We start from the raw sequence: 22,669 nt of genomic DNA, 5'->3' as shown, positions 1-22,669 counted from the left end.
CATTCTTAAATTAGAAAACAATTTTTGATCATGTGTTTCATTTAAACTGTTGGATATGAGAAACTGTTGCTGTTGTTCAGTCACTAGGTCGTGTCTGACTGCAACCCCTAAACTGCGGCACACCAGGCTTCCATGTCCTTCACTACCTCCCAGAGTTTGTTCAAACTCATGTCCATTGAGTCAGTGATGCCATCCAACCATGTCATCCTCTGTCATCTCCTTCTCCTCTTGCCCTCAATCTTTCCCAGCATCAGGGTCTTTTCCTATGAGATGGCTCTTTGCATCAAGTGGCCAAAGTATTGAAGCTTAAACTTCAGCATCAGTCTTTCCAATGAATATTCAGGACAGATTTCCTTTAGGGTTGACTGGTTTGATCTCCTTGCCGTCCAAGAGACTCTCAAGAGTCTTTTCCAACACCACAGTTCAAAAGCTTCAATTCTTCGGCACTCAGCCTCCTTCATGGTCCAGCTCTCACATCCATACATGTTCAGTTTAGTTCAGTTCAGTCACTCAGTCGTGTCCGACTTTTTGTGATCCCATGAACCACAGCACACCAGGCCTCTCTGTCCATCACCAACTCCCGGCGTCCACCCAAACCCATGTCCATTGAGTCGGTGATGCCATCCAACCATCTCATCCTCTGTCATCCCCTTCTCCTCCTGCCCTTAATCTTTCCCAGCATCAGGGTCTTTTTAAATGAGTCAGCTATTCGCATCAGGTGGCCAAAGTATTGGAGTTTCAGCTTCAGCATCAGTCCCTCCAATAAACACCCAGGACTGATCTCCTTTAGGATGGACTGGTTGGATCTCCTTGCAGCCAAGGGACTCTCAAGAGTCTTCTCCAACAGCACAGTTCAAAAGCATCAGTCCTTCGGCGCTCAGCTTTCTTTATAGGCCAACTCTCACATCCATTCACGACTACTGGACAAACCATAGCCTTGAGTAGACGGATCTTTGTTGGCAAAATAATGTCTCTGCTTTTTAATCTGCTGTCTAGGTTGGTTATAACTTTCCTGCCAAGGAGTAAGCATCTTTTAATTTCATGGCTGCAATCACCATCTGCAGTGATTTTGGAGCCCAGAAACATCCATACATGACTACTGGGAAAAACCATAGCATGGACTATATGGACCTTTTTTAGGCAAAGTAATGTCTCTGTTTTTTAATATGTCATCTAGGTTTGTCATAGCTTTTCTTCCAAGGAGAGGAGTCTTTTAATTTCATGACAGCAGTCACCCATGGTGATTTTGGAGCCCAAGAAAAGAAAATCATTGTTTCTACTTTTTCCCCATCTATTTGCCATAAAGTGATGGAACCGGATGCCTTGATCTTAGTTTTCTGAGTGTTGAGTTTTAAGCCAGCTTTTTCACTCTCACCCTTATCAAGAGGTTCTTTAGGTTCCTCTTTGCTTTCTGCCATTCGAGTGGTATAATTTGCATATCTGAGATTGTTGATTGGGAATCTTGATTCCAGCTTGTGAGTCATCCAGCCTGGCATTTTGCATTATGCACTCCGCATAGGAGTCAAATAAGCAGGGTGACAATGTAGCCTTGACATACTCCTTTTGATTTTGAATCGGTCCATTGTTCCATGTCTGGTTCTAACTGTTGCTTCTTTTCCTGCATACTGGCTTCTCAGGAGACAGGTAAGGTGGTCTGGTATTCCCATCTCTTTAAGAATTTTTTGTAGTCTATTGTGATCCACACAGTCAAAGGCTTTAGCATAGGTAATAAAGCAGATTTTTTTGGAATTCCCTTGCTTTTTCTACAATCCAACAGATGTTGCCAACTTGATTTCTGGTTCCTCTGCGTTTTCTAAATCCAGCTTGGACATCTGACTCATGGGCATACACATTTATTGAGAACTAGAACTCATACCTGATGCATTTCATTAATTATGGTATCTGGGCTAAATGATTCAAAATGACTAAAATTTACTAATTCTGAGGCTTTATTTTTCAAAAATATGGCCAAATTTTCTATTGGCATTCCCAATACTCTTCTCCAAATCATCTGAAGCCCATATACTATAATAATTTTCCTAAAACCCTCTTACTGAGACTCTCCTTGATTTCCTGTGGTGTATGCTGCATTGAATAATAAATGAAACTTTACAAATTCCTGGTGTAATCTTGACCTTAAGGTTTTCTCTGATGGGACCTAAAACTGATATCAACCAATGGCAATGGATTACTTTTTACTTTGCTTTTGATTTTAGTCCTTTTTGTGTTCCCAATTTCTTGGTTGCAGAAAGTAGGCTTCATTTAGCCTCTTTGACATTCCCTGAGTTCCAAAGAGCAGATTCAAAAGGTTGCTGTCAGGGAAGTTAGAGAATGCAGAAACCAGAGAAGTGCAGTCAAGAAAGGGTGCAGGGTGGTGGTCCAGTGGTTAAGAATCCACCTGGCAATGCAGAGAACTATGCTCCCACATGCCTTAGGCCAGCTATACTAGAATGCCACAACTGCTGAGCTGCTGTGTGACAACTGGAGAGTCCTTGAGCTGCACTGAAGGTCCTTCATGACGCAGTGAAGATCCCAAGTGCCAACACTAAGACTGGATGCAGCCAAGAAAAAAAAAGAGAATTTGTGCAGCCACAACAGTGTGGTCTTGGGAAATAGGCAGAGACTACAAGGCCCCTACTCAGGTGGAGGATGGTAATTTAAGGTTGAGCCCAAGATTCCTGGTACACCACCATTACTTCACCACCAACCAATCAAAAGAAAGCCACCCACCCTGAGGCCTCACCGCCAAATTTTGCTTATAAAACTATCCCCCCCCCAACCATCGAAGATTTCAGGATTTTAGGCACAAAGCACTCATCCCCTTTGTATTGGCGCATTTATAGTAAAAGCTGCGTTTTCCTTCACTACAGTCCAATGTCAGTAGCTTGTAGTGAGCAGACCTATTTGGTTCAGTAACAATTTGAAAAATTAACAATAAAAATAAATACTAAGACAGGAGAACTTTGAACGGTGGATATTTTGGTATGAAGCAATAATTCATTTTTTACGGTGGAATAATGGTATTATCAAAACCTTTGACTGTGTGGATCACAATAAACTGTGGAAAATTCTGAAAGAGATGGGAATACCAGACCACCTGACCTGCCTCTTGAGAAACCTATATGCAGGTCAGGAAGCAACAGTTAGAACTGGAAATGGAACAATAGACTGGTTCCAAATAGGAAAAGGAGTACGTCAAGGCTGTATATTGTCACCCTGCTTATTTAACTTCTATGCAGAATACATCATGAGAAATGCTGGGCTGGAAGAAGCACAAGCTGGAATCAAGATTGCCAGGAAAAGTATCAATAACCTCAGATATGCAGATGACACCACCCTTATGGCAGAAAGTGAAGCGGAACTAAAAAGTCTCTTAATGAAAGTGAAAGTGGAGAGTGAAAAAGTTGGCTTAAAGCTCAACATTTAAAAAATGAAGATCATGGCATCTGGTCCCATTCATGGGAAACAGGGAAACAGTGGAAACAGTGTCAGACTTTATCTTTTTGGGCTCCAAAATCACTGCAGATGGTGATTGCAGCCATGAAATTAAAAGACACTTACTCCTTGGAAGGAAAGTTATGACCAACCTAGACAGCATATTGAAAAGCAGAGACATTACTTTGCCAACAAAGGTCCATTTAGTCAAGGCTATGGTTTTTCCTGTGGTCATGTATGGATGCGAGAGTTGGATTGTGAAGAAAGCTGAGCGCCAAAGAATTGATGCTTTTGAACTGCGGTGTTGGAGAAGACTCTTGCAGGTCCCTTGGCTGCAAGGAGATCCAACCAGTCCATTCTGAAGGAGATCAGTCCTGGGATTTCTTTGGAAGGAATGATGCTAAAGCTGAAACTCCAGTACTTTGGCCACCTCATGCGAAGAGTTGACTGATTGGAAAAGACTCTGATGCTGGGAGGGATTGGGGGCAGGAGGAAAAGGGGATGACAGAGGATGAGATGGCTGGATGGCATCACCAACTCGATGGACGTGAGTTTGAGTGAACTCCAGGAGATGGTGATGGACAGGGAGGCCTGGTTGCTGCAATTCATGGGTTCGCAAACAGTCGGACACAACTGAGCGACTGAGCGAGTGAACTGAACTGAATGGTATTGAGATCTGTTCTCGCTCCCCTCCCCTCCAGACGGTTATTTTTTAGATATGCACCCTTAAAAATCTATAGATGAAGTTATTTGTCTCCTACTATCTTCCCTTTGGGAAAAGCAGTTAGAGCTATACTACAGACAATTAAGATTGTCAAAATGCCAGTAATTGTTAACAGTAAGGTAATTATTCTTTTATATGATTTTGGGAATTCCCTGGTAGCTCACTCGGTAAAGAACCTGCCTGTATTGCAGGAGACCAGGCTTCAGTCCCTGGATTGGGAAGATCCCCTGGAGAAGGAAATAGCAACCCACTCCAGTATTCTTGCCTAGGAAATTCCATGGACAGAGAAGCCTGTCGGGCTACAGTCCATGGGATCACAAGAGTGGGACACGACTTAGCGACTAAAACCACTATATAATTAAAGTTTTCCAAAGGTCTTTTTTTTTTTTTTTTTTTAAGATTGCTTTAGGAAAGAGCAATATTGCAAGGAAATTCAAACAAAAGGCCATAGCACGCGGCCAGAGACTGAAGCATTCCTGTTCGGAAGGCAGCTGCTGCTGCTAGGTTGCTTCAGTCGTGTCCGACTCTGTGCGACCCCATAGATGGCAGCCCACCAGGCTCCTCCGTCCACAGGATTCTCCAGGCAAGAATACTGGAGAGGGACTGGAGAGGGTTGCCATTTCCTTCTCCGTTCGGAAGGCAGGGGCTTTCTCTTTTAGCTCCCACACCTGAATCAAGACTGTTAAACACGTGTTCTTAAACGTCTCGGGGATATAAATGTCTGAATTAAACTGTATACAGAATCCAGTTGTGTCGCGAGCTTCCATTAACTGGCTCCTCTGACGTCCCACCGGCAGTAGGTCCCTCCCTACTCCTGTCATTCCACCCCAGAGCCTCCGGCGCACACCCAACATGGTGGGTCAGGACAGTAAAATGGGTCAGCTCTCCCTCTCACAGCCTGCGCCGGCGCCGGGATGCGCATGCGCATTCCTTCTTCACTCGTCGACCTTGGCGGATCGCGTTTGCGCGGTGGGGATCAGTTCTCAGCACCGGCTCGGCTTTGGGCTGGCTGCGGTCTCAGTGTGAGGGCGGCCGAAGTGGCTGGCTCGTTTAAGATGAGGCTTCTGCTACTTCTGCTGGTGGCGGCGTCGGCGGTGGTCCGGGGCGATGCCTCAGCTAACTTGGGCGGCGGCGTGCCTGGCAAGAGATTAAAGATGCAGTACGCCACGGGGCCCCTGCTCAAGTTCCAGATTTGGTAAGTAGGTACGCCGGTTCCCGGCCGCGCCTCTGCTCGGCCCTTCTGACTACGCGAGGCCCCGGATCCGCGGCCTAGAGGGCTGAACCTTCCCCGGCCCGGAAGAACGGCGCCAGCAGCCTTCCGCCGCCTGCCTCCTCCGGGTCTCTTCCCGGGGATGGCCTGGCCGCCCTCCTTGCCTCCAAGCACAGCCGCTCACTTTGTTTTTATTTTTATTTCTTTGGTTCCTCGAATGAATGGAATGGGAACGGAGGGAAGGGGAATGGCAAATAGTGAAAGGCGAAGGCTTGGGGACACTTGTCAGTACGGAGAACCGGTCGGCGGCGTCACGCCACGGCCATCCGGCTGCCTTGCGGAGGTGGGTTATGTATGAGTCGGCGCAGTGTCAGCGCGGGAGCTCCAGCGTTTGTCACTGGCTTCACTTTTCCCCTCGCCTTTCTCGGGTAACGCCTGCCGGCCTCGCTGCCCTGCTAGACGAAGGTTAACTTGGGCCATTGGAGGGATCCCGCGAGGGACAGACGTCTTTTTCTCCAGGATCCGCCAAAGTGACTGTTGGATGAGGGAGTCGGGATTCTGATAGCTGATGGGCTTGGATGGGGAAGCTGATTCTCCGTTTGCAATTTCCACAGTGTTTTTGAAAAGGAGCACGTTGCCCTTCTGACAAGCGTTCGCTCCCAGACGACTGCGTCTTCTTCTCCAATCCCCTTACTCCCGGGAGTTCCTTGCCCTGGCATCTCTCTCCACCTCTCAGATCTCTTGGGCCTTAAGAGAAATAGCAAAAACAATCCCTCATCCCCCCAAACCCGGCAGTTTTTGACAATTTTTTGTAAGTTTGTTGTTACCTAGATAAGTACTAGAAGCAGAATAGCAAGGCATGCGATAAGGTAAGTGGTGTTGGGAAACGTTTGAAAGGCTCCGATGAAAAACAAAAAACAAAATTGTAAAATTGTAGAAATTAGAATCCTCTATCTCAAAAGATGGTTTGTTTTTTTTTGCTTTCTTTCCTCAGAAGACGGTGGTCAGGTTAGTAAATCTGGAGAATCCTGTTATTTTTGAATACTGGTGTTGGCCTTAATACATTTAAAATCAGTTTTTTCAAGCTTCATGTATTAATATGTGTACTAAAATTTAGATTTTCTGCTTATCCAATTAGCTCTTTGCTCAATCTTAAAGACTAAGCAAATCTTTAAAATTAAATCAGTTTAAGTGACATTTAAAGAAAGTCAGAAAATAAGATTTTTGAAGTGAAAACTAAAACCTTGCTTCTTTCTGATTGAAAAAAGCTTCCTGTAGTGTTTACTGTGTGCCTGGCATATATCATTGTGTATTATCTTTCATTGGTGATACTGTAAATGAGAATTTTGGCTTGACTCACCCCCCCCCCCCCGTCCTTTTTTTTTTTTGAAAGTGGCAGTCTTCTTACTAACTTATAAATATTATTAAGAATTAAGTGTGATACTTTTGGATTTAAGTAGTTAAAAAAAGACTGCATTTTCCAAGTTAAGTAATTTTTCTGTTTCTTATCTCTGGGTTTCATTTGTGCTTTTCAAAAATATTCTTTTACAGTTGGTTATATTGGTTTACTTGTCACAGTAATTTAACAAATGTACCTTCCTCTTAGGTACACAGCAAAGTTTTGAAAATGTATAAATAAATGTAGGGAAAGGCATTCAGTTCTTAAAATTAAGCTTCAAAAACGTCATAAGTACTTCAGTTGAACTTCCTTTTTAAAGATTATTTATTTAATTATATTTGGCTGTGCTGGTTCTTAATTGCTGCACGGGCTTTCCTTTAGTTGTGATGAGTAGTGGCCACTGTCTAGTTGTGGCATAGGGGTGTCTCATTGCGGTGGCTTTTCCTGTTGCAGAGCACAAGAGAAGAGCGCCGGGGCTTCAGTCGTTGCAGTGTGTGGGCTCAGTAGTTGCAGCTCCCAGGCTCTAGACCGCAGGCTCAGTAGTTGTGGCGGGCTTCGTTGCTCCTTGGCTTGTGGGATCTTCCTGGATCAGGGATGGAACCAGTGTCTCCTGAAGTGGGAAGCAGCTTCTTTACCACTAAGCCACCAGGAAAGCCCTCAGTTGAACTTTTGTTACTTAGTTTTTGTTTCCTTTTATTCTTTAAGTAGAGAAGTACAGACTTGTCCTAAATTCTTTTGCCGTCATCCTAAGCATGTTACATACAAAAATGCTTCACTCTGAAAAAAAAATATCTGTATATGGCAAAAAAACTTGTTAATATACCCTGTGCCCTTTTGTGACCCAGCAATCCCACTTCTGGGCATATACACTGAGGAAACCAGAATTGAAAGAGACATATATACCTCAGTGTTCATTTCAGCACTGTTTGCAATAGCTAAGACATGGAAGCAACCTAGATGTCCATCGGCAGACAAATGAATAAGGAAGTTGTGGTACATATACGCAATGGAATTACTCAGCTATAGAAAAAAAAAGAACACATTTGAGTCAGTTCTAATGAGGTGGATGAAACTGGAGCCTATTATACAGAGTGAAGTAAGTCAGAAAGAGAAGCACCAATAGTATATTAATGCATAGACATGGAATTTAGAAAGACAGTAATGACGATCCTATATGCAGGACAGCAAAAGGCACACAGATGTAAAGAGCAGACTTTTGGACTATGCGGGAGAAGGTGAGGGTGGGATGATTTGAGAGAATAGCATTGAAACATGTATATTACCATATGTAAAATAGAGGACCAGTGCCAGTTCGATGCATGAAACAGGCAGGGCACTCAAGCCAGTGTCCTGGGGCAACCCAGAGGGATGGGGTGGGGAGAGAGGGGGAGGGGGCGGTTCAGGATGGGGGGACACATGCAGCTGTGGCTGATTCATGGCAATGTATGGCAAAAACCATGACGATATTGTAAAGTAATTATTCTCCAATTAAATTAATTAAAAAAATATGCCCTATGCCCTACCAAATACACGTAAATTTAGCTTGTTTGTTACTTTTTCCCCCTGAGACTAGTCTGTATATAGTAAAGTGAATATTTGGTTTCTGATTTTGATAGAATCTCTTGGGCATTTATTTGCAAGTTTGGGAAAAGAAGGAAGTTAAGACGAGGATAAATCTGTGAAAATTATTTTAATTCCATTTAAAATCAAAGTGCTGTAAAGTGCAGCTTTTCATTAATTACCAGTGTTAACAGAGAACTCATTTTTCCCAAACTTTAAACTTTTGTTTTTTCAAACTTTAAACTTTTATTTTGTATTGATGTGTAGCCAATTAATAATGTTGTGGTAGTTTCAGGTGAACAGCAAAGGGACTTAGTCATGCATATACCTGTATCCATTCTCCCCCAAACCCCCCAGGCTGGCACATAACATTGAGCAGAGTTCCATGGCTATACAATAGGTCCTTGTTGGTTATCCATTTTAAATGTAGCAGTGTGTACATGAACTATTTTTCCCTTCCTTTCCATTTCTTTTGCCTTTTATTATTTTATATTCATTATGAGTACTCTTTCTTTAACTCAATATACCATCTGTTAATTGTGGCACTTTTGTAATTGCTAATAGAACAAAATAATGCATAATGGAATTGAAGAGAGAGAGATCAAGCATGCAGAGTAGCTTGAACAAACTTCCTATTCTGTTTTCATGTATTTTTTCAGTAAATCCTCATTTAAGACCCACTTGTGCCAAAGGCTAAAGATAATTTGGTGAGCAGGGCAGATGTGGCTCCTCTCAAAGCCTACTGAGAAGCACAATATAACTGAATGTTTGGTTTATTACATCAGTTGATCAAGCAGTTGAAGAAGATACATGTAAGGGTGTTGCATATTTGGAGGAAAATTTATACTGTTTACTTGGACGTTTAAGCATTAAGCATAAAAAAGGAAGTTTTCTGATCAAAACTTAAAATTCCCTTATCACATTTTTTTTCCCTGTGATTTTTGTGTAAATGTATTCTGACAGGTACTGTTTGGCATGTTTGTATGCATGCTTTTTTCCTCTCATATATGTGAATTAACATGTAATCATACTTACAGCATAGTATCAGTTGTTGCAGTTTAAAGAGATTACTATCTGCAGCTCTTCATGGTTAATACTTAGTCAACATTTGACAATTGATTTTCTAAGAATAGTAGATTAAAGTTAAGATTTCAAAACATAGGCAGAATGCATCAGAATTTTCCAATTTTTGTTAAAGAACCCATTGCTGTAATTTTAGGACAACCAATTTCTAAATGGAGTTTTAAGAAGTAAATGGAACAATTACTAGAAGACATTTTAATTTAAATTTATGCCAATTTTTAGCCTTTGCTTTCATAGTATGGAGGCAAGAAAATAAAGACCAAAGACTGATTTGGATGTTAATATTGATCAAGATTAGTAAAATGCTGAATGGAAGAAATCTGAGAAATCTTGAGTTATAGTGTTTTAGACAAATATTTGTATGTTTAACAAATTTTTGCGCCCCAAGTCTATGCAGCTGCTTTGTTTGGTGCTGGGAGTTCAGTTAAGTGCTCTCATAGATGTTAAAGGCAAGAATAGAAGGCAGTCATTAATCCATGACAACACATAAAATTACTGTTGTGTTAATTGCAATAGGAAAGTAATATAGTATGAGAGAGACCTAGTCACAGGATCAGGGAAGGTTTCCATGAGAAAATGAACAGAGATTTGAAGGTTAAAATATATTTAGAGAGCACTTTTGAGCAACGGAAATAACACGTTTGGTGGCCTTATAGTAGGAGAGAACATAATTTCTTGAGGCCAAGGCTTCTGACCTCAAAGACCAGATAGAAGGTGGCACAGACCCTGGAAGGTCTGGAGGGCCACGTTAAGGAAAAATCAGTAGGTATCACTGTGGGAAAGACATTGTGTGTGTTAGTCACTCAGTCGTATCTGACTCTTTGCGACCCCATGAACTGTAGCCCATCAGGCTACTCTGTCCAGGGATTCTCCAGGCAAGAATACTGGAGTGGGTTGCCATTTCCTTCTCCAGGGGATCTTCCTGACCCAGGAATCGAACCTGGGTCTCCTGCATTGCAGGCGGACGCTTTACCGTCTGAGCTACTAGGGAAGCCCCTTACAGGGGACAAAAAATAGATACGGGGAGACCATTTAGGGGGACTCTTGGAATTGCTCAGGCAAGAGACAGTGGAGCTTGGAATAGAAAGATAGTGGTAGAAGTAAAGGGACAGGTCTAAGAGATCTTTCTGAGATTAAGTTAGTTCCTAGTGATTACATATTTGAGGGGCCAGAGAGGTGGCATGGAATGAGAGGTGTCAAAGGTGGCTTCTCAGTTCTGGAGCGATGTCTAATGATAAATGGTTAAAAGAGAGAATAGTTTTTTGCAGATTTGTGTGTGTGTAGTGGGGGAATGAAAGGGGAAGAATCCTGAATTTTTCTTTTTAACCGAAGTGTAGGTTACAATGTTGTGTTTGGCATCTACAGTAAAGTGCTATATATATTATATATATTTTCTTTTTCAGATTCTTCCCCATTTTAGGTTGTTATAAGATATTGAGTGTAGTTTCTTGTGCTGTACAGTAGGTCCCTGTTTACCTGTTTTATATCTAGCAGTACGTATTGATAATCCTAAACTCTTAATTTACCACCTCCCCATCCCCTTTGGTAACCACAGGTTTGTTTTGTTTGTTCAGTTTTAAAACTAAAAACAGAGTAGCCAGGGCAAAATCCTACAAAGAAAGTTTCATCTCTCCCAAATAGTCACAGTAACTGAAACTAAAAACTTAAATAGCAGGGATTATATTTCTCCAAACCTAAGATATGATAGATTGTACGATACACCACTATTTTATGTAGCACTCAGAAGGGAAAAAATATGGCCATTTAAACTGTGACACCCTAATGATTATGAGATAAATTTTGGTTTTTAGAAAGATGCTAAAAGGGAAGAATGTACTACTTGGAAACAGTGAAATAAAGGAGTAATAGGAAGTTGATCCAGATAGTAGAGTAGTGGTAGAGTGCTATAGAGATAAATAAAATGGTAGCTGTTGCACCTGCCACTATGGTATATGTTTAAAGTTATATAGAATTTAGTCATCATTTTGTTTTGACCATTTTGAAGATAAATAGCAGGAGCTAACTGAGTGCTGTGCGTATAATAGTTGTTTCTTCTTAATAATGAATGAAGTACTTTAGTTCAAAGCATTTAGATGTAAGTAAAATATGAATGGTTTTAAGATTTTATCTCCTCTTACAGAAAATTAGAATATTGTTTCCTTATAGTTTGCTATTAAGGTAAGTGGTAGCCAAAATCAAATTTAATATATCATTTAGAAACCTCATAAATTTTGAATGGTGTAGTTACTGGGAAGCTGAGCATTTACTGGACCAGCAGTTTGGAGGTCTAAAACAGTCTGCCTTTTTATCTTCTGAATGACTTAGGGGAAATTATATATCTCTTTAGCTCTCAACTTTTTCTTCTGTACAATAAGGATATTGGTTGTATTCCAGTTACTTTTTTATTTATTTATTTTTATTTTTAAAAATTAATTTATTTTAATTGGAGGCTAATTAGGTGGTTTTTGCCATACATTGACATGAATCAGCCATGGGTGTACATGTGTCCCCCATCCTGAACCCCCTTCCCCCATCCCATCCCTCAAGGTCATCCCAGTGCACCAGCCCTGAGCACCCTGTCTCATGTATTGAACCTGGACTGGGGATCTGTTTCACGTGTGATAATATACATGTTTCAATGCTGTTCTCTCAAATCATCCCACCCTCGCCTTCTCCCACAGAGTCCAAAAGCCTGTTCTTTAATTGGTGCCTCTTTTCCTGTCTTGCATATAGGGTCATCGTTACCATCTTTCTAAATTCCCCGTATTTGCATTAATATACTGTATTGGTGTTTTTCTTTCTGACTTACTTCACTTTGTATAATAGGCTCCAGTTTCATCCACCTCATTATAACTGATTCAAATGCATTCTTTTTAATAACTGTGTAGTATTCCATTGTGTATATGTACCACAACTTCCTTATCCATTCGTCTGCTAGTGGGCATCTAGGTTGCTTCTATGTCCTGGCTATTGTAAGCAGTGCTGTGATGAACATTGGGGTACACGTGTCTCTTTCAATTCTGGTTTCCTTGGTGTGTATGCCCAGCAGTGGGATTGCTGGGTCGTATGGCAGTTCTATTTCCAGTTTTTTAAGGAATCTCTATACTGTTACTTCTAATATTCTATTAAGTACCGTTAAGAAACTTAAAGGAAAAAAGTGAAAGCATGTATGTATGTCTCATTTACATCTTTGTCACTTAAGAGTATAGTTGGAGTCCTCTAGTTCATCTGATTGATATTCCCTGCTTTCCAAAAAGGAAAATCATGTTTTCAAATACTTTATCTTGATTGAGATGCAGCCTGAAATTGATCAGAAATCGTGGCCACGTAGATTTTAGCAAGAACTGATGATAATCAAGCCCTTAGTTTTTTTTTTTTAATTTGTTTCTTGATTGAAGGACAATTGTTTTCTGTCAAACCTCAACAAAGCCCTTGGTTTTTAATGCCCCCTTTTTCATACCGCTTGTTTTCCCTTTCTGTTCAAATTTTAGGAAGACATGATTTTTTTTTTAACTGTAACATTTAAAAACCAGTTGTCTGGTAGGAGAGACAGACATATAAACAATATTACAGTAAAACATTCTGTTCTGAGTGTTCTAAAAGAAGTCTTAAAAACCCAGAGGGAAGAAAGATTACCTATTCAGGAGGTTGGAAGGCTTTGCAGAGAAGGAAATGAAATCTTGAAGGGTATGGGGAACTCTATCAGGAGATACAGAGGATGAGCTTTACTAGCTAAAGGAAGAACACATGCAAATCAAGCCTGACTCAGCACAGAGGCAGAGCAGACAGGAAATGAGGAGAGCTGGAGTCAGATAATCTGTTAAAAACACCCAGCACAGTATACTGCTGCTGCCATTTATCAGCTGCTCGTTATGTAACTTATTGTTTGTATTCTCGTAATGTTATAATGGTAACTTCAGTAAATAAACCTTTGAAAGCTTTACTTACTGGCTTTCACCTTAAAAAAAAATTCAGATAGATCACTGACTGTTGATGCTGAAAGCTTAGCTTCTCTGTACACTGGTGCGGAATTGAATCTCAAAGACAGAGTTTTGGGTGAAGTAGAAAAGGATCTGCCTACCAAATAGGAGATGTGGGTTTGATCCCTGGGTCAGGAAGACCCCTTGGAGAAAAAAATGGCAACCCTCTCCAGTTTTCTTGCCTGGGAAATCCCACGGAAGAGGAGCCTGATGGGCTAGAGTCCATGGGGTTGAAAAGGAGTCAGACACAGCTTAGCAACTGAACACGTCAGCAGCAGAAAAGAATAGTTTTATTGGGCTTCCCTGGTGGCTCAGACGGTAAAGTGTCTGCCTACAATGCGGGAGACCCGGGTTCGATTCCTGGGTCGGGAAGATCCCCTGGAGAAGGAAATGGCAATCCACTCCAGCACTCTTGCCTGGAAAATCCCATGGATGGAGGAGCCTGATAGGCTACAGTCCATGGGGTCGCAAAGAGTCAGACACAACTGAGTGACTTCACTTTCATTGGTTTGCCAGGCAAAGGAAGACAGAGCAGACTCCTGCTTTGTGTCCCAACCCAGGGGGATTTGATGAGTTTTTACAGTAGTTCAGGATGTGGTTGCTGACTGGATTAGGGTATGTGCAGGGCCTCAGGTGGTCTTGTTGAGCTTCTGTAGTCTCTTAAATCTCACCGCTGGTGGTTTCTTGACTACTCCTTTCCTTATAAGCAATTGTTTCATCTGCCCTTTGGAACTCAGGGAGTGTCCTGGAGGTTAGAGTCTTAGCTGCAAGAAACAAGGGACAAAAAGGCTTCTGTACCAAGGAGCCCCACAGGTTCCTTCTTGGTTTCACTATGAAAATAACTTGTTTGTTGTAAAAATAATAAAAAAAGACAGTATATAGAAGAAAATGAAAAATGTTTGTAGCTCTTTGATAACATTTTGAAGTATCTTCCTTCAAGCTGACTCTTCACAGACGCATGCTATATTTTATATTAATGAGTTCATAGTTCATAGTTGTATGGTTTTATGAAATTTGCCTTCCCCATCACCACTTATCTGTTCATATCAGTAAACACTGTTCTATATTAACAGGCATAGTGTTCCATAAGATAGGTATTCTTTTTGTGTTACTCACTTAGTCGTGTCCGACCCTTTGTGACCCTATGGACTGTAGCCGGCCAGGCCCCTCTGTCCATGGGATTCTCCTGGCAAGAATACTGGATGGGTTGCCATTTCCTTCTCCAGGGGATCTTCCTGGCCCAGGGATGAAACCTGGATCTCCTGCATTGCACCAGATTCTTTACCATCTGAGCTATAGGGAAGTCCACAGGTGTTCTTTAATTTATTTAAGCTACTCAATCTTTTGTTTAACATTTATGTTTGACCTAAGTGTTCTTTTTTTAGAATGCATTTATTTTTGGCTGTCCTGGGTCTTCATTGCTGCCGCAGGCTTTCTCTAGTTTCGGTGCACAGGCTGCTGGTTGCACTGGCTTCTCGTTGCGGAACATGGGCTCTAGAGCCCATGAGCTTCAGCAGTTGTGGTGCCTGAGCTTATGGAATCTTCTTAGACCAGGAATCGAACCTGTGTCCTCTGCATTGGCAAGTGGATTCTTAACCACCGGTCCACCAGAGAAGTCCTATGTTAATCCTAATTTTTCATAAAATTACTTTGTTAAGGTGACTGTCAGTTATCTAGTGTACTTGTCCAATTATTTCCATAAACTAAATCCATAGAAGTAAAATATTATGATTATATTAATGGGTATCACATTTAAAATTTTGACATAGTTAAACTAGGTAATACTCTCACTAGGAGATCTTAAAGTAGGTTGGATTTTTTAGAATTCTCTAGTTTATTGCTCTGTAATTAGAGAATGTGATTGCTGGTATATTTTATTCCATGGACATACTGAGGACTTAGCCCTCGGAGACAGCCTCTCATCAACAAGGGACTATTACGAAGCGGTAGGGGAGGAGCCAGGAGTTTTTGCAGGGGAAAAAAAAATGGTTATCAGAGCGTCAGATTACTGAAAGAATAAATGAAAGAAAACCCTCTCAAGTCAATGAATTTAGCGCTTTTCCATATATGGGAAGTTGCAAGAACTGAAATTTCTTTGATACGTATTTTAACTGTCTAGGTCCAGTATCCTATTTTTCTCCGTCCCAAATCCCCTCAGGGTGCGCAGCTGGGGGTGTCTGCAGTGGCTGATGGCTTCACGGTTGCAGCATCCTTTGCTCACTGAGACAGCTGACGACATTCTTCATCCACATACTTATGGGCTTTCTTTGTGACCAATTGTTGTAAATATTCTGTGGTTTCTTAGGGTGTTTTCTATAGGAAAAAACCCCTGGTTTATCAACAAACTCCCTCTACTGATGATACTACTCAGATCTGTAATTTTTGTGTATTATTCACCTGATTCAGTTTTTCACCCATCAGTTTTCTTCTTTTAGGGCCTCAAAATATATATATATATATTTTATTCTGCTTTTTGGTTTCACAGTTTCTTACAGTCCTCCCTTATCTCTTTTATCATTCTTGTTTTCTTCTTGCAGAATATTTTTGGATGTAGACTTTTATTTTGAATCTTTTTTTTTTTGCTGTTTCTACTCTTTGAATTTGTGACAGTTTTTGCATAGTCCCTTAGGTGTTTCATTTTTTTCATTCCTGTTTCTCAAGCAAGACAAGGAAAACAGCTTCAGATAATATCAGTTGATGAATTGTATCCTCTCCATTAGCTGGTAACACCAGCTTACTCTCTTTTCTTCATTAGAATGTTGCCAGCATCACAGCAGCATAGATCTTTGTCTATTTTGCTTGCTGCTGAATATCTAGAACCTAAAACAGTACCTGCCATCAGGCAGTGTTTATCGAAAAAATGAATACAATCCTATGGCAGTCCACTCTGGTCATGACATAATTTGTCTTCTCCCCCGCACCCCCATTTAAACATTTCTAACTGGAGTGTTGAACAGTGCTTTCTAATATTGTTCCTTTCAGGTGGATTTTTACCTGGTTGACCTCTACTTCAGTTTGGTAGCTTTTAGGCGTAGAATGTGATACATGTAAAACCTCGGTTTTGAATGTACTCCATACTCAGTGACCTTTTTTACCTGGCTGCCGCCTTTACTGGTGGGGCTAACATTCCAAGATTCCTTGTGTTATTGTCCGTCATCTTCCTGCTGCTCTCATTTCTGAGATACCCCTACTACTTATCCTGTTGGTGGTTTTCTTTCTAAGGTTCCTGTTTGTGGTTTTCTTTCTAAGGTTCCTGGCCTTTTTGTTGAGTTTATTCTAATATCTGAAATCAGTCTACAACATGCTGGTAAAAAGCGTAAGAGAAACAGGAAAGCTGTGAAGCAGCCTGGAGACATCTCTAGTTTGGCCAGTGAATTAGCATAGAACACAGTGTTGTTGTTTTTTTCCTAATCATTCTGACAACTTATAAAAATGCACTGAGGATGAACTTTATGGCATGTGAATTATACCTCAATTTAAAACAATGTATTGAAAAGAATAAAAGCATGAAATTATGTGAAATATTTTAAGTTGAGACAAAAATTCTTGCAAAATGCAGGTGAATTGCCATTTATTGAACGCTTTCATCAAATCACTTTTACTGAATGGCTACATACCTTATAAATCTGTTGATGAGAAATGCTTTCCAGATTAAAGAGATAAAATCCCTTCCCCACAAAGAGCTGAGGAATTTACACGATTTATTAGTTCTTTATGGAATAGTCTGCAGCAGCAGATTTCCTGGAATGTTATGCCAAAGGTATAGGAAAACTAGAAACTAGTGACCTCAATAATACACAAAGAATAAAGAGAATAAAAACATCATTTATTGAATTTTAAGTTTGTCAAATCTTTGGAGTAAACTCAAGAAACCTGGAATCTTAGAAGCTTTGTTAGGTGTATTTTGTAATCCTGTGTTTTTACTATGGTGGCCACTGCAGTGTTCTGAGAGTTAGGCAAGTGGAAGGGATATTATTTGATTTCATATAATATCGTTCTTTTGGGGGGCTCCAAAATCACTGCAGATGGTGATTGTAGCCATGAAATTAAAAGATGCTTATTCCTTGGAAAGAAAGTTATGACCAACCTAGATGGCATATTCAAAAGCTGAGACATTACTTTGCCAACAAAGGTCCATCTAGTCAAGGCTGTGGTTTTTCCAGTAGTCATGTATGGATGTGAGAGTTGGACTGTGAAGAAGGCTGAGCACTGAAGAATTGATGCTTTTGAACTGTGATGTTGGAGAAGACTCTTGAGAGTCGCTTGGACTGCAAGGAGATCCAACCAGTCCATTCTGAAGGAGATCAGTCCTGGGTGTTCTTTGGAAGGAATGATGCTGAAGCTGAAACTCCAGTACTATGGCCACCTCATGCAAAGAGCTGACTCATTGGAAAAGACTCTGATGCTGGGAGGGATTGGGGGCAGGAGGAAAAGGGGACGAGAGAGGATGAGATGGCTGGATGGCATCACCGACTCGATGGATGTGAGTCTGAGTGAACTCCGGGAGTTGGTGATGGACAGGGAGGCTTGGCCAGCTGCAATTCATGGGTTCGCAAAGAGTCGGAGATGACTGAGTGACTCAACTGAACTGAACTGAATACCGTTCTTAAACCTGGTAAGCTCATACCTGTTTAAAAGTTTTGCAACTTTTAAAAATGCTGAGCAAATTCTGGTCTCCATTTTGATCTTCAGTCAGAGTGTGTATGCACTCTTTTTTTAAAATTGAAATATAGTGTAGTTGATTTATAGTATTTTGGGTGTACAGCATAGTGGTTCAATTTTTTTTTATTAGAGGTATTACAAGATAATGAATATAATTCCCTGTACTATACAGTAAGTCCTTGTTGTTTTATCTGTTTTATACATAGTAGTGTTTATCTGTTAATCTCAAATTCCTAATTTATTTGTCTCCTACCTTTTGCCTTTGGTAACCATAGGTTTATTTTCTATGTCTGTGAGTCTTACTTTTGTTTTTTGCATAAATTAATTTGCATCTTTTTTTAGAGTCCACCTGTAAGTGGTAGCATGTATTTGTCTTTGTCTGAGTTAACTTCACTTAGTATGATAATTACTGGGTACATTCATGTTGCTGCAAATGGCATTGTTTTATTCTTTTTCCTGGTTGAGTAATATTCCATTGTATATAGGTACTACATTTTCTTTATCCATTCATCTGTCAGTGGACATGTAGATTGCTTTCATGTCTTCGCTATTATAAATAGTGCTGCTATGAACACTGTGTAAGCATTCTTGTTTGTAGTTTTTCTTAAAAAGCATTTATCAGGTTTGTCTATTCACCCCAAATATCTTGTTTCTTATATGGTTTATAGAACCCTTTGTTCAGATTTCATTGCTTAAAGCACTTAGAGCATAGCAGGGGATGCCCTAGACAAATGTCTATTACTAGTTTGTCTACTAAACAGAACAAGGGGAAATAAAGATTACATCTAAAAATGCAGTTTTCGATGATCAGTGAACTGTTGGACTGGTCAGTGCTGTTGATAGTTATAAGACGTGGTATTTACCAAATATCTTCCTGATTTTCTGGGTTCAGCACAGGGGAAATATTAGTTGGAATTCTTAGAATGCAACAAGAGAAACCCAATCTAAACTGGTTTAAAAAACATATTTGGAAATCCATTTAAAATTACTGAAAGAATAATACAGAATCCAAAGGCAGGAATGCAACTGTGCCTCAGGATGGGCCTAAATATAAGACTGAAGCATCTGAGAGGACTTTGCTCACTCTTCCCCTGGCTCACACTTGTACTTTTCTCAGTAAAAAGTTTTATTTTTTTCTCTTTGAAGATTGATTTATCCCTTCTCCCTAGGCCTTTTAAAAGATTACCCCTCTCTACCCACAACAGCTTTGATTAAATGTTCACCTGTCTTGAGAGTTACCTTTTAAAAAAATATTTTTTATTTATTTGGCTGTGCTGGGTCTTCAGTCTTCATTGCTGCATGTGAACTCTTAGTTACTGGCATTTAGTTCCCTGAGCAGGGGTCAAACCTGGGCCCCCCTGCGTTGAGAGCACAGATTCTCAGCCACTGAACCCCTAGGGAAGTCCTGATAGTTACTTTTTAAAATCCTGGTTCATTTTTAGAGAGGGCACTCAAGTCTTCCTCTGACAGGTTTGCATTTCTGCAAATGCAACATCAGATACTGCAGAAAGTTGAGTTTTATTGTATAAACAGGAGCCAATCCTATGTGTGGGTAGTTGGATGATTGGAGGGGAGATTATTCTGAATAAAAGGGGGGAGGGCGGTAAGTTCAAGAGATGCAGGAAATAGAAAGAACTCACAAGGTTTTATTTCATAACAACAAATAGGTGAGATTGTGCCCTGTTTTCCTTCAGTAAGGAAATAGGAGGGGTAGGGTTTCATGTAAGCAGGCATTTGACTACAGTTATGGACAGATGTTGGTATAGAAAAGGCAAAGTGGGATGGTTGGTACCATGAATTAGGCTGAAACACGATGGACTGAAAAAAGCACAGAATGTATTTGAAACAACACAGTCATTCCTAAATTTCCTTTCTGTTCATTACAGAAGGATCATCTAGTTTGTATGCAGGTTCTTTCTTTTAGAAAATTAATCTTTGAGAAGTACTATGTGAAATATTTTAAATTTAGCAGTTGCAAAAGTTACTTCTTATTGTAAGGTATTTTTGTTTTACAAGGAAGAGATTTGCAAAGTGCTTATGTGTTTAGTTGCTAAGTTGTGTCCGACTCTTGCAACCACATGAATTGTAGGCGGCCAGGCTCCTCTGTCCATGGGATTTCCCAGGCAAGAATACTGGAGTGGGTTGTCATTTCCTTCTCCAGGGGATCTTCCCAATTCAGAAATCAAACCCACGTCTCCTGTGCTTCCTGCACTGAAGGTAGATTAATATTCCCTTCCTGCACTGCAGGTGGATTAATTTACTTCTTAAGGACTTTGGCTCAGGGGCAGAAGGAAAAGGCAGCAGCTACAATTTAGTATGTTCACCTACTTATTTTGTCGAAGGTATTCTATGAGTTATGTAGTTTTACTCACTGACCCAGAAAGAGTGGAAAAGTGGAAAGAGCTGGGTGTAGTGGTAGATGTGAAATGATTACTGATTCCTTACCATGTGTGCCTTTAATTTAACATCTTTCATACCTCAATAAACACTAGATATGTTTTATTTTGGAAAACATCTGTCAGCAGTAATGATTGCAATTTCAAAACAATTTTAACATTTTGGGGACATCATTATATAGGAAAAAAGTTACTTGTTTTTTCTTCACACATCTGAAGGCAAATATGGGGAGGAATGTTTACTTATGTATGAGTAAACTTGTCTAAGAATATGTTGTCAGTCTTGTAAATTGCTTCATTTTTCAGAAATAAATATACAGTTGTTGTTTCGAGATATAACAGTTTCAAGTGTACAGTGTAGTGACTTGATATTTGTATATATTACAAGATAATCACACAATAAGTCCAGTTAACATCTGCCATTATACACCGTAGTTACATTGTTGGGTTTCCATGATGAAAACTTGATTTCAAGAGCTGCTCTCCCAGCTACATTCATATATGAAATACAGTATTATTAGTTTATAGTCACCATGTTGTACATTATACATCCCCATGACTTATTCATTTTATAACTGGAAATTTGAAGAAAGTTACAGATTTAAAGTCCTTTTTAGATGTCAAGATTATGGGTTGATTCAAGATTATGGTGCGGAGTTCGATACAAAGATCTGAGACTGAACTGAGGAGTTGGGACCAGGAAAACCAAGGATAGACTTAGGTTTTGAGCACAGCAGCCAGAAAACTGGGACTGGGAGGAACCTAACCTGTGTGTTGCCTGTGCTTAGACACTCCTCTCTAGCTGGGCCTCTTGGGGCTCCCTTGAAGAAGGGTTGGAACTCCTAGAGCAAACACAAGGATTGTTGGGGCCCACAGGCTTAGTTCGCCTGGTGGGAGAATCTGTATCTTCGTCAGAAGAACCTCAAGAGATCTCTGCTACTTTATGGGTACTTGATTGTAGCCTTAAAGTAGCAGAGATTTGTGGACACAGGCATCAGTAACTGCCTTGTTGAGGTTTAATGGAAAGGGCCTAGGATCTGAAATCACAAAGTCTGTGTTCCAGTTTCAGCCCTGACTAAGGGGGACCATATCTGAAGTCACTTGATCTCTCTGGGATTCAGTTTTTTCTTCTTTGTCTATAAAAAAGGAAATTTCAACTCAAGTCTCCAGCTCTCAAATACTGCATTAAAAGTTACATATCCTCATTTTAGATCATCAACTCCATTGTAAATACTGATGCAAACTTAGGCATTGAAATTATGTGTCATTTCTTGGTTTCAAGGTAGTTAGGTGTGTAAGTTGTTACTGTTCAGTCGCTTAGTCATGTCTGATTCTTTGTGATCAGGTTTCTCTGTCCTTCACTAATCTCCTGGAGTTTGCTCGAATTCATGTCCGTTGAGTTGGTGATGCTATCTAACCATCTCATCTGCTGCCCTCTTTGCCTTTTGCCTTCAATCTTTCCCAGCATCATGGTCTTTTCCAATGATTTGGCTCTTCGCATCAGGTGGCCAAAGTATTGGAGCTTCAGCTTTTGCATCAGTCCTTCCAATGAATACTCAGGGTTGGTTTTCTTTAGGGTTGTCTGGTTTGATTCCCACATTGACTGGTTTGAACCTCATGCACAGTATAAAAAGGTACATAAGTGCTTTCCATTATTTTTGTAATGTAAAGCAAAACAAAACAAAAGCAACATTAAAATTCTCTTATATAGAAAGCAGTTGTGGCAAAAAGACATACTTGATGAATCTAACAATAGTTATAATAAAATGTTGGATGAAGTAAATGTTTATTAGTAAAGATAAAGTGTCTGGAGATTCTTAAGTTCTTTTGTTTAGTTAATAGAGACTTGTCTCCTTTTGCAAAAATTTCGTTCTTATCTTTTGTGAGATCTTCATTCTCAGTGTAGAAGTATTATTTGTAAAGAAAGAGTGGTGAATTTCTCTCTCTCTTTTTTTTAGTGAGTTTTCTTACATTGAGATCTACTAACATTTGGACTTGTTCTCCCTGTCAGATGTAAATTTGATGCTGTTAGTTTGAGCTGGTGATGGTGGTGGTTGATATTTTTTTTCCTGGATGATTGTATGATTGACAAAGCTGGCACCTCAGGTTTCGTCCTGCTATCAATTACTGACCCTGTTTCCTCCTCCCAAGTGGTACCTTCATTGCTTTATAATGTGTTTTTGATGATAGACGTTCTAACAGGTATGAGGTGATAACTCA

The 22,669-nt window shown here is 40.2% G+C and overlaps 1 protein-coding gene across 1 annotated transcript in view; it reads left to right on the top strand.

Annotated features, from left to right (window-relative positions):
* The window catches only part of LOC102169223 (selenoprotein T), a 29,562-nt gene continuing 11,978 nt past the window's right edge, over positions 5,086–22,669 (top strand). The window contains exon 1 of the mRNA XM_005675448.3: positions 5,086–5,354. Coding sequence (XP_005675505.3) covers positions 5,215–5,354 — 140 coding nt within the window. The 5' untranslated portion in view covers positions 5,086–5,214. The remainder of the gene's footprint in view (positions 5,355–22,669) is intronic.

The sequence above is a fragment of the Capra hircus genome, chromosome 1 (assembly GCF_001704415.2).
Source record: "Capra hircus breed San Clemente chromosome 1, ASM170441v1, whole genome shotgun sequence".
NCBI classification, from domain to species: domain Eukaryota; kingdom Metazoa; phylum Chordata; class Mammalia; order Artiodactyla; family Bovidae; genus Capra; species Capra hircus.
The sequence above is the reverse complement of the archived record's forward strand: the minus strand, read 5'-3'. Positions and strand labels throughout refer to the sequence as shown.